The sequence below is a fragment of the Hylaeus volcanicus genome, chromosome 1 (assembly GCF_026283585.1).
Source record: "Hylaeus volcanicus isolate JK05 chromosome 1, UHH_iyHylVolc1.0_haploid, whole genome shotgun sequence".
NCBI classification, from domain to species: domain Eukaryota; kingdom Metazoa; phylum Arthropoda; class Insecta; order Hymenoptera; family Colletidae; genus Hylaeus; species Hylaeus volcanicus.
In genome coordinates, this window is record NC_071976.1 from 1,682,013 (window position 1) to 1,693,937 (window position 11,925).

The window sequence follows — 11,925 nt, forward strand, 5'->3', positions numbered from 1 at the left end:
GCCAGAGGCGGAGAAAACTGCGAGGAATGACAAAACTGTCGACAGGATTCGATTTTCCTTGGAGAGACTCGCAGCTGAACAATTCCGAAGGAACATCCACGCGGAACAGACGAGGACTATTCAGTCTGAGACTGTAGCTTATGCCACGGAGAAGTTCTACGAGACTCCTCCGTTTTCGCTGCAGCATTCTTCGTCGATGTCGAAGCTACGACATCCGTACGACTCTGCGAAAGATTCCCCAAGGTCAGAAACTTTTCATCATTTCATTAGTTATTAAAAAGAGAACTTTATAAGCCATGAATATCTTATTCGAACTGTATCGTCGCTTTAAATACAGGAAGAAGAGCCAAGACCGTTTCCCGTTCACGATCTCGGAGAAGACCAGCGCGACCTCGATGAAGTTCAAAGTCCCTGGTCGACTCGAAAACGTAAACCAGGATGCAAACTCCCTCGACAGAACCTACAAGCTGGACATGCACCCAAGTCTAACCAGATTGGCTGGCTCTGGATTCGAGGACTCGCCAGCGGACCTCATCGACTACGTAGTCTACAACGAGCAGGAAGGTGTAGCTCGATCTTCAGGAATGAAAGGATTGGTGCAGAAGTTTTCTGCGAGGCTGAGGAGGTCGACGAAGAAGAAAACGACAACCGTGATCTACGAAAATCGCGCTTATCACGGAGATTCCTTGGTGGACAGCTGCTCGGAATCCTCTTTGATGAAGGAGTTTAAGATGTACGAGAATATGTTGCAGCAACGACGGGTACCTGGCGACTCTCCTGACGAAAAATCGTCGGCGATTCCTGAGAAAAACTCTCCGAACAGCGATGGCTCTGGGAACACGTCGAATTCTAAGCATCCCTGGAGACGACAAGATCGGGAGGATCTATGGATCCAGGAGATCGAGGACCCTGACGGTAGACTAATTGCGCCACCTGAACGCAGTCCTTGGTTCTACTTTTCTGGATTACCCGCCTTTCAGACCATTCGAGGTCATCGGATGGAAAAGTGGTGCCAAAAACCTCGTGCAGATGGCGTATATTTCCAAGCATGATCACAGTGTATACCGGATGCATAGCTCGTTAGATAAATAGTTGAGAATTATTCGATTGATGACCGACCTTGTTACAGAGACCCCGAAAAGCATCGAGAAGGATCCTTATTCGGTGTTCTTCGTGAAAAATGTTCGAGAAACACCCGAGACGTCTGGCAGACTGTCCTTGCCGAAGGATGAACCCAAGCAAGGTGGTTCGACGAATAAGAGGAATCGAGTCAAATTTCGCGGGAGTCCTGTAGGCGTGATCTCGGAAGTGACCAACGAAAACGTCCATAAAGAACCAATTAAAAGTAGAAACTTTGAGAGTACTAGGACCAACAGAAACGCGCAAAGCGGTTGTCTTTGCCTGCGGTTTTGTCGAATGATTATGCCTGATTCACTTGGTTCAGCTTTCAAATACCGATCGAGGATAAAACGTGGCAGTAGCTCTCCGATAAAGAAGAAAGTACGTCTAACGTTGAAGAGACGGAAGGGATGATGATGGTTTACTGTTGTTCCTTGCGTTTCTTTTGCTATTGTAATATCAAGACAAAGTGTCTTCTTTGTCTTCTGTACATAATCGTGTTAATTTTAAGTTTTTGTCCTGACCTTTACCAGACCTCTGTTTGTATATACATATACGTATGTGATGATAGCTGTTGTAACGACCTTCCAATCGATTTCAAACATCGGTTACGTTGAGAATGCCCTTGCGATGATTAAAAAATGTTCTTATCTTTAATAATAAAATCATGAATACTTGCTAACAGAAGTCTATATTCAAAATCAACAACACGAGTCGTGATAAATAAAGTGTATGCCGTCGTTCATATTCTTTATTTATACGTCGTTCGTACATATCTCATTTATTCTCAATAATAGTGTTGCACGCTTACTTCCATCTTTGTTCTTTTTTTTTTGTCTTCTTTTCTATTTTCATTTTTATTTCATACGAGTGAGAGTCTTTTACCGAAGATGCGCATTATCGAGTTCTTTTTTATCGCCTTAATAAAGCGTTTCTTCGCTACGCTTTTAACTTATTATCGTTACCATTATAGAAAAAATAAGTCTTTAAATAATCACATAAGAGTCGCCGAGCCGGTTGAGAATCGTGGGTGAAGGGAAAAAGAGAGAACGTGTTTTGTATACATACATTTTGTATACCATGCATGCATACGTGTATTTTGTCAACACACACATGTAAACGATTTCGTGTATATGTAAGTTTCGCGATGCTCGTGTGTGTGGTTGCGTGTGTATGGACGTGTGTGTCTGTGTATGAGCGTATCGTCGTGTGGTTTAAGTATCCAAGGAATAAGGTAACATTGTTTTCTGAAGTAACAGAGTTGATTGGCTCTATATGGTATTTTCGTTTATACCAGCTCTCTCGAAACAACGATGTCGCGCTAAGCCTAGAAAAAATCTATCTACCGAGAAGACCAGTCGTTTTCGCGTTAAAACTATACGAGGTACGCGTTATACGCGTTATTCCGCTACACGACTCAGAGGAGCTTTAATCGATTCGATGAAGGGAGGTGGTCAATGACCACCGAGACACCGGCGAAAAGGAGCATAAAGAAAATCAACGCTAAAGGCAATCGCGTTTCCGCGTTCTGCCTCGTGTACTCTTTTTTCCGGTGTTTCTAAAAAAGGAGAGGAAGCTCAGTCCCGCGGCATATGCCCCTACATGTTCACGCGCGTATACAGAGAGAAGCGATCAACACGCATGACGTCGTACATCGGTAATGGTATTTTTGTCTACCGTAGAGCAGAGATGAGCAACATTCTTGTTTAACATGGTGGCTTTTAGGTGTAAGCCGTGTCCTTTCGATAACGCACGAATGAAACGAATAAAAACTGATTCGTCCAATTGTTCATTCGAATAAACAATGTTGAGAAAACATATCTCATTGCTATTTGTCTATTATTCCGGTGAAAATTTGCCCATCTGTGCCATAGAGGGGCTACATCGAAACGCTTGGTTATATATCGTATAGTCGCTAACTGTATACAGACCCTATAGCAGGATGGATCAGACAAAACGTTTGGTCCTATCCTCGCGCTTACAGGGACCTCATAAGTAAACAAAATACACAAGTTGTATGAAACAAGGAGAACATACAAGGTCTCTCACCTAACAGAACTGCCTGAAATATTTTCCCTATTCTATATAATTGCTAAGTTACATAGATGACATATGTTCGCTACCTTATCTTCTCATTGTCTCATCCCTGTGCAACAAAAACGAGGCAGATCCACCATATTTCTTAAGTATAGAAAGTATTATTATATTTCAGACGATGAAGTTAAGTGGAACACCTTGCATCAAGTAAAGTGGAACCCAGTAGTCAGGGTCGGCTGTGTAATCTTTTGAGTCCAATACAAAAATAAACATATCAATTTCGATTACCGTATTATATCAATATGAAATGAAATACGTCTATGAAGCCGACCCTGCTGATAGTCATCCATTTGCGGACAATTAATATTTGTTTCGCTCCGAACGACAGAAAGGGCAAACTTAAATCGATTTCCGGTGTTATGCTCGTGTATCGTGCTAATCGCCATCGCACGCGTGTGCCAAATTACTGTACGATATCGAGCACATTAGAAATCTACCTAACCTTAAAATTCAATCCTATCGCTTGTCGTAACGAAACATAATTTCTATATACAAATCTACTTAACCATGTTATTTAATTAATCGTCTGGAACAGATGAATAAAGCTTACTTCCTTCCTCTTTTAGAAACTCCGAAACAGCGTGTCTCTCGTTTGGCCGTTTGCTGTATGCACCGTTCAGCTTTTTATTCGAATTATCTTACGTCTTGTTCGCTCGCTCGTCGCCATCGTCGTCAAAGCTCGCACCATCGGGACGGGACTGGCTGGGGAAACGACGTCACAAGGGGGGTGGAATGGAAAACTCTTTTCGCACGTAGAACAGAATATAAGGTTTACACTTAGCGACTGCGTCTGTGGTTGCTGGTCGTACAGAGCTATCGTTAAAGTGAAACCATTGTCCATCGTGAACAGCGAAGGCAGTGTAATGTCCAGTTCCAGCACTAAAATAAATCAACATGTATCGTCAAAGAAGGTACGATTATTATACAATGTAAAGGAAAGAAACTTTTAGAATGTAAGAGTAGCAGAAGTATAATATTCATATGTGCATGATTTCCACTTGAAATAAATCGTAAAATAGATCGCGAACTGAAAGTAAGCTTAACCGGCAACGTTTTATTTTCCTGAAAAGGCATACATATATTTTTATGAATATTGTTTTAGATGTATAATTATGCTTAATCGTGCGTTCATAGTACATATGTACTATTATGTACAGTACATATGGACTGCTGTAAATTTAAATACGTATTTACGTAGATTAGGTTTAGGAATGACATTTAAACTGCAACTCGTCCCTTTGCTCGTTTGTGTTGTAGTATTATTATTATTATTAGCCTTAAAGGTATTTCATACTTAATCAAAATTATTTTTTAATATCACAGACCATCTGCATATTCAATTTTCAGAACAGACAACTTCAACCGATAGGATACCCCTTGAGAGTGACTGTAAAAATGATGCCAAACATACCCTGAACCATGGTGCACAATAACAGCAGCTAAGTCATACAGGTGACTATTTGAAGCACCCAACTTTGTTCCACTCATGCCACGAACAGTAAATGCAGACATATCGAGTGACTTCATCGGGAAATCCACTTGTGTATCCACCTTGGAGCGGTAAGAGTTGCACCACCTAAATCTTTTAATGTGAAGGCACAACACCTAAAATGAAGTTTCAGCATCAACCTCAATTGGAACCATCCACAAAATGTAACATCATGACTGTACCGAATGTTATTAATATTTTTTATAAAATAGATTGCTACTAACATTAGGCAGCCTGTGTATCCAGAACCTCTTGGTGGACCTTTGTTTTCCCATGCAGTTGTCGCAAAAGTAGAGCTCGCTATCGGCCAATTCTTCGTCTTTGAAGAATCTCGTCAGACTGTACGTGAGGCTGCAAACCTCTTCCTGTTCTTTCGTTCGTCTTTGCAGTCTGTCCGGTATATCCAATGAGAGATCCTGGAAGGGCTCGTGCGTCTTGGAATCTGTACGGCAGTTCATGCAATGGACCTGCGCGAGGAAACGCGATCCATAATTCGTCCGCGCTTCTCCCAAGAAGAAAATGAATAAAATGACTTTCCAAAAGAATGTTCATCGAGAAAAGACAACTCCCACCCGTCGTTTCGTACACAAGAATAATAAAATGCGACCGTTAACGTATCGAACATTGAAAATTTTTTTCGGACGATGCGGCGACTTACCACACTAAGAAGAGTGCCTCCGAACACAGCCGTGACGATGCTTTGCTTGCCGCGCAGACCTAGGGGCTCGTGTCCTAGTCTGGGCAGCAATTGCAACAGCTCCGTGTGTAGTCTATCGAGCATGTAGGTGAGAAACTCGTGGGCGTCTTGCTGTTGGTAGCCCCGAAATCTTGGCACGACTTTCCAGATGACGAGGAAAAGACATTCGGGTGAGATCGCCTGGCCGTTCGAACCGCCGAGATTCAAGCCTAGAAGAACCTTCCTGAGCTCTTCGGCGAGCAAGGCGTCGCTCATGCTCAACTCTTTCGCCCGGCCAGGTGTGACGATACGACCCCTGTGAGTGGGTGATTCGTCGAAAGGTATACCCTCGAGACACGGCATCTGCGTGAGGTACTCGCAAAAGTGGCTGATGTTGTTGAACGATTGCAACACGACGTTCATGAAGCAGGTGTTTCCGAGATTTCTTAGACCGACGACCTTCTTCTCTTTGGTTATCTTTGAGCTCCTACGCTTAGTCGCCGGCCGATTGTCCCCACTCGTCCCATCCAGTGAATGTAGCCTCTTCCGTGCCGTCCTCGGTCGAAGGTTCCTCACGACCACTTCCGCTTTCCACAGGGCGTCCGCGTCGTTGTCGTTGTCGCTGTTCTCTCTCCTCGAGGATGGCGTCGTAGACGGTGACGTGTTCCAATTTTCCTCGTTCTCTTTGTGTTCATCCTTGCGGAAAGTGACGCGACGTATCTTCTCGATTTGTCCGTTCGTCGTGTCGTTAACGACGTACTCGTCGCACATGTAACTGAAAGCACATTTTTCGATCAGCAATGGAAGTTCAGGGTTGAAAGATAACAGGAAGATAGGTAGGAGCACGCGGCTCCTAAGAGTACGCATGCTGGTTATTGTTTATTTAAACCGACAAGGTAAGATTATTGTTTCATTTCGTTTCATTATCTGCTTTCTAAAGGTTTTGTCTGTTTCAGGTATTTTACAGTTCTTACATACAGTACTTGTCGTTGACTCTGTGGAATATATTTTGAAAGAGTATATTTTGTAACCGTTTTTCTAGAATCGAAGGGTTCGACTTACCAGAATACTGCCAGGTTCTCACAGTCGATGCAAACAGAGTGTTGAGTATTTTGTTCGTGATGCTGCAGAGCATGGCCCGACACGAATCTTCCGCAGTGAACGGCTCCGCAGTAGAGACAGAGCCACGTACTTTTCTCGGTGCCGCATACTACAATAATAAAATAGCGATTATTTTAACGGATTTAAAGAGTTTATAACGACAATCAATCGACTAGTTTCTAAGGACAGTCTGGAGTCTTTGATAAACAAATACACGGTTCGAGATGGTCCATCGTTACGAATTAACGCAAATTCCAAAACGGTGCACCATCATTTTGGTTCACCTCGGCTTACGTAATTCTCAAGAGAGAGCGTAAAACCAGGGTGAATGGATGGAAGGCTGTTCGACACACCCCCGTCGCAGTCGATCGATCGCGAAATGTCTCGCACTTCTATCGAGTTTCAGATTTGCACACTGCATTTTTTTATGCGTTTCACAGCTTGGTACAGAGTGCAGGGCTCGAAAGTAATCGTTCTTTGAATTTAGGTTCGGTATCCTTGAAAATAGTGTACTTGAACAATATCGAAAATCGATGTCAATTGGTTAAATTGTTCATGAACCATCGAACACGTCAATTTGAAAAATGTGGAGCAAAGATGAATGCACGTAAAGTTTTACGCAGGGCACCTGAAATAACAAACTGCGACAAATTGGACCTACGTCAGAGTAATAATTTATGTGAATAATGAAATGAGTCATTAGTATAATACGTTACAGTTACGTGTTAGAAGTACGTAGATGTTTTCCAACAGGCTTACGATTGGTAAGCGATGGATCCGAACAAAAAAAAGAAATGAGACGAAAATGCGGAGTGACATTTTTTGGTACGAATCTTCATTTCTGAATAAATCAATGACGAGCATTCGTCGAGTACGCATGCACTTACACATAATCTCACACCTACGTCAAACAGATATCACTGCAGTGCCTTTATTGTTGTTTCAATTTATTATATTAGAACGCATCTGGGGAATCGATGGACGTCATTTAACTACAGATCTCGCAGATGTTTTCTCTCGAATTCCTAACGATTTGTTTCCGTATGTTTATACGTTACGTTGCGTGATGTAAAACTATTTTTAGACGATGATATAAACATTGTACAGTGCGATAGAAAAAAAGAGGTAAAAGTTCTACAGAAAAAAAAAGTTATGACTGCTTGAAAATTGAGACGTTGGTTGCCCGCACGAAAAGTGCGAACTGTAATACGATCTTCTGGAAGGTCGTTTCGAGGTAGATATACGTTTATTTCGCAATCATTCGTAAGAAATGGTAATGTTTCAATTCTATTCAAAATATGCATACGCTTGGAAAATATACGCGAACGTATCGATGAAATTTAACTATACGTATTCCATAGGTCGAAAGTGTACCGCGATAAGTTTATCAATGCTTGCGCACTGCAAAAGAAAAACTGGAAAACTGGAGAAAAAGAGATCTGAAAGCGTAACCAAAGATATAGTCAAACGAGGTACGCATCTCTCCTTCGTTCCCTCGACTACTTTGGTCACCTTTCCATCTCTTTTCGCCTTGGTAACGAACGATTCGATTCGCCACGCCTACTGCACTTTTGCGTTCTTCAAGAATTTTGCGATGCATTGTTCGCGCAATGCACTAGATGAAGAGGAACGATCGACGAACGCAGAGGAGCGGTCCACTAGGCGCGAAAAAGGAAGGCAAGAAAAAAAAAAAAAATTTGTTCGAGCAATGTCACACTCGTATCGAGGCATCCGATTAGCAACGACGCCGTTATCGATTTTGCAACGTCGTACCCGAACCAGCTTGCAGCGCAGGAAAAGAGAGGCAGAAGAGGGGGAGAGGGAAGGTGTGGAACATGGGGTTCTTTTATAGCCCACGAGGGACGATTTTTCTCCTGTGCGACTCGTGGCGAGCAGCTTGGTAATTCTTACCAGCGTCGCTGCTCGCGAGAGACCACGGGGATATTTAAATTGATCTCGCAACTTGGATACGTTGCGATTCGTCGAGCGTGAACGATCTCTCGAGAGTAACGGTTGCAGACGACGAGTATCCAATAGAATTGTTTGAAACGTGCACGTATTCGCCATGTGGACCATCCGATCAAGTCAGGAAATCGCCCATAATCTGAACGAGTTGAGCAATCGAACGTTCGCGAAAAAAAATCTTCCGCCTGACTCATCGTTGCTAGAGTACACTTCTGAAATGTTCTACGACTCTCTCCTCGACTATTTGTCTCGTTCCTCTGTTCCCCCACTCTCCTCGATTTTCTCTTTCTCCTTCCACGCCAGTGGCGTAAGCAGAAATTCGAGGGACCAGCGTGCAAAAAACTTAGGCCTGTGCGCTTCTACAGAAAAGTTATTCCTTTCCTCTAGATCTGTTATGATGTTACAAGAGGATACAGCGGAATTTTTCGCTAGAATTTTTTATCTAGATGACAATTTTTCCCATCCCTGCTACGCACACGCTGCGTACCCTTACTTACGTCACTGCTTCTCACAGACGCATCGAGTAAGATGGATATGTTTGGCGAAATTCATGTTCGTTTCTATTTCAAGGGTTACTCGAACGTTGAAAATCATATGGCGGAATAAACCGTGTTTCTTATTTACGTCATACGATCGACTCTTCTCGGACCTTCTCCACGGTTAAACGAGTCGAATCTCCACGTTTCGCAAAATCCGTTCAAGAGCGTGTCGATTGTAAAATACTTCTTCCGGACAGTTCTACCATAAGAGGTCGCTAAAAGAGAAAAGTCGGAATAGCTCAAATATCATCTACGAGTTCGCAAAGATCATTTGAATGTCGAATGGAGCTCGAAGAAAGAGGGGATTTAATGAGGAACAATAAAAGTATTGCGAATATTTTGGATAAATATAGTACTAGAGGCTGTGCAAACTGCAAAGAGAAAGGATAAAGACTGTCTGCGAAGGAGGAGAAAGCACATCGGAAATAAGGGTGAAACTATAAGGCAGCCTACAAGGCTGACATTTTTTCACCGATTTCGCATCTCCCGGCCAATGTATCTCGAGGAATCTCGGAGCAAGTCGCCGAGCGGAGATGGATAAAATAATGAAGAAAAACGAAAAACGGGTATATGTCCAAGAATCGACGAACACGTTTATCTGGCGAGTTCTAATGACAGATCTCGGGCCAGCTGATTAGTGCCGTCTGGTATTGATTTTCCAATGACGGCCGCGCCGCATACTGAGAACTCCCAGCAGGACGATGCACACAGCGCACGTCCACGACGCTCTTGTTCGGTCCGTAGAGAAACACCCATGAACGAAGGCACACACACACACATACGCATACATACCAACTATATTTCGCACATATACGTATGCTTCAAGGAGTGGACTTTCACGTACACCAACACACGCGCGTGCGACTTACTCGTATTTGCAAGTACGGACACATGTACACACACTCGCGTTTATATCGCGAAGAGGCACGTATATAATCGCACGATGAGTTCGATCCGCGATACACACGAACGAAGCACGTAGAGTTGTGCGTCTAGCCAAGTATCATCGATACCGTGTATATCAACTGTGAAAACAAAACTGATGTAAACCGTACGCGTTGTACCTTATTGCGAAATATGCGTTAGTTTTTAAAGGGAAAATAGAAATGGTTCGCTTCGTCTTGTCGACTACGACGGCTCAAGGCCGCGAGAGGAACGGCCGGGGCCTCGGTCATGAGAGGTAAAGAAGGAAAGAGCAACGTGAGGAACGAAGAAGGAGTAACGGATAAAGAACGCATAAGAAAAGAGAGTAAAGGAAAATGGGAGACAATAGAGCGAAGGAAAGATCGAGATCGAGCGGCCAGGAAGAACGATGTGCAAAATAGAACTCAACCTGCGAAGAAAGGATCGGGTCAGAGGAATAGAGAGATTAGAGGCCCAGGGTTCCAGCCTCGAACGTAAGCTCCTCGAAGCTACTGTAAGAATAAAGGTCTGGGTTTTTGTGGGGTCCTACCTGCACAGACGAACGGTAGATCCTTTGTACAGCTTGCTTCTACGTCGTTACCACCGAATTGGACGCTTTGAGCAAGATGTGGACACTCCATGTTTTCCTAGGCACGACTCCACGGGGCCCTCGTGGCCCCTTCTTCGGCGAGTGCCTGCGTATGTACGTGCCTGCGTTTACAACGTGATCTTTCTGTCTCTCTCTCTCTCTCGCTCTTTCTCTCTCTCTCTCTCTCTTTGGGCAAAGGAGAGCTGTGGCAGGCAGAGGGATGGGGTGGGAATGATATAAAGAAATCGGGGTACGCTCGGTGCCCCGTAATATCCGTCACATAGCGCGAAAAGGGTACTTATTCGTTGTCCTTAACGAAAAAGAAAGGATGCAACTGATCTCGATGCGCAACGACGACGGACTGAGGAAAACGAGCAGACCGAAAAGAGCAGCGGAGCGCCCGACTGGCCCCGACTACCGACCGAACGCAACCGAGCTGCGTCGGGCTCGGTTCTGCGGTGGTCGGGCTACCTCCAGAGTCACAGACCACTAATAGTCGACTGACTCGCCGGTTGTACAGTCTCTCCTCCCTGCTCCCGAGAGTTCCAACATTCGCAGGCGTGCGATTACAACTACTCTCTTCGTTCCTCTCACTCTTTCTCCCGAACCTCGCTCGGTTGGCCAGGTTGTGCTAGGCTACCTAGCCTTGGATCGTGTTAGGTCGCGCAGTCTCCGAACAAGTTCCCAGGTCCGGCTCAAGCATGTGGGCGCCACTTGGGCGTTATTCCAATAATTTCCAAGCAATCTTCATCTAGATACTTATCTACAACACACTTTCGCTCGGGTAATACATCTGTGAGTAGGCATTATTCGTTAGCCGCGGTACTCGTCGGTGACGAATACAGTTTTATCTAGATAAAGAATTACTCGTTATCTAAAAAAAAAAATTGTACCCAACGCTGGTGGGAGCTTCGGAAGGGCGACGCATTTCACCATAATACGGACGCGGACGTATCGAGCGTGGTTTCTTGCGAAATATTTAAGGTTGCAGAAACTATTAGACACGGAATCCTATCATCCTGACATTCGAGTCGGAGGAAAGCGTATCGTTGACGAATTCGATATCGAAGGATAGTATTGCGATACTTGTATATTTCAAAACGAATCCTGAAAGAAAAAGACAAACGGGACATTCACTGGATCTATTATATGACGGACTAAAAACTGGTGGTGGAAGTTAAAAGAAAAAAAGACAAGAAATTGAACTATGTCACGATCTCACTCACTTTTTTTGTTGGGATAGGAAATAATATCGTAGCTCTATTCCGAGAATCGACGAGGTCAATAATTTGCCAAGTAGCTTTAAACATTTAATATCACGATAATTAATGATTCGTACCTAGATAATATTATCTACGATATAAAAAAAGTTAAATGGCGTATTTGCATCAGTAATACATTTAATAACGCGTAATAATACTGTACATACGTCAACTTTTTCTAATCG

The 11,925-nt window shown here is 43.6% G+C and overlaps 1 protein-coding gene across 1 annotated transcript; it reads right to left on the reverse strand.

Moving 5' to 3' along the window:
* Positions 1-1,791: 1,791 nt before the first annotated feature.
* LOC128882632 (ubiquitin carboxyl-terminal hydrolase 3-like) lies at positions 1,792-11,093 on the reverse strand. Its single transcript, XM_054134299.1, has 6 exons — positions 10,440-11,093; positions 6,444-6,591; positions 5,364-6,156; positions 4,930-5,172; positions 4,628-4,821; positions 1,792-4,095 (listed from the first exon to the last, which is right to left on the reverse strand). The coding sequence occupies exons 1-6, from the start codon at positions 10,528-10,530 to the stop codon at positions 3,933-3,935; spliced, it is 1,632 nt and encodes a 543-aa protein (XP_053990274.1). The 5' UTR covers positions 10,531-11,093; the 3' UTR covers positions 1,792-3,932.
* Between the last annotated feature and the right edge of the window lie 832 nt (positions 11,094-11,925).

What these genes read in the sequence shown, in the direction of transcription:
- LOC128882632 (XM_054134299.1), bottom strand. Translation starts at nt 10,530, where the DNA reads ATGGAGTGTCCACATCTTGCTCAAAGCGTCCAATTCGGTGGTAACGAC. An exon ending in GGATACACAGGCTGCCTAAT is followed by an intron (nt 4,822 to 4,929) that starts GTTAGTAGCAAT and finishes ACTTCATTTTAG; the next exon opens with GTGTTGTGCCTTCACATTAA. An exon ending in ATTGTGCACCATGGTTCAGG is followed by an intron (nt 4,096 to 4,627) that starts GTATGTTTGGCA and finishes GATTTATTTTAG; the next exon opens with TGCTGGAACTGGACATTACA.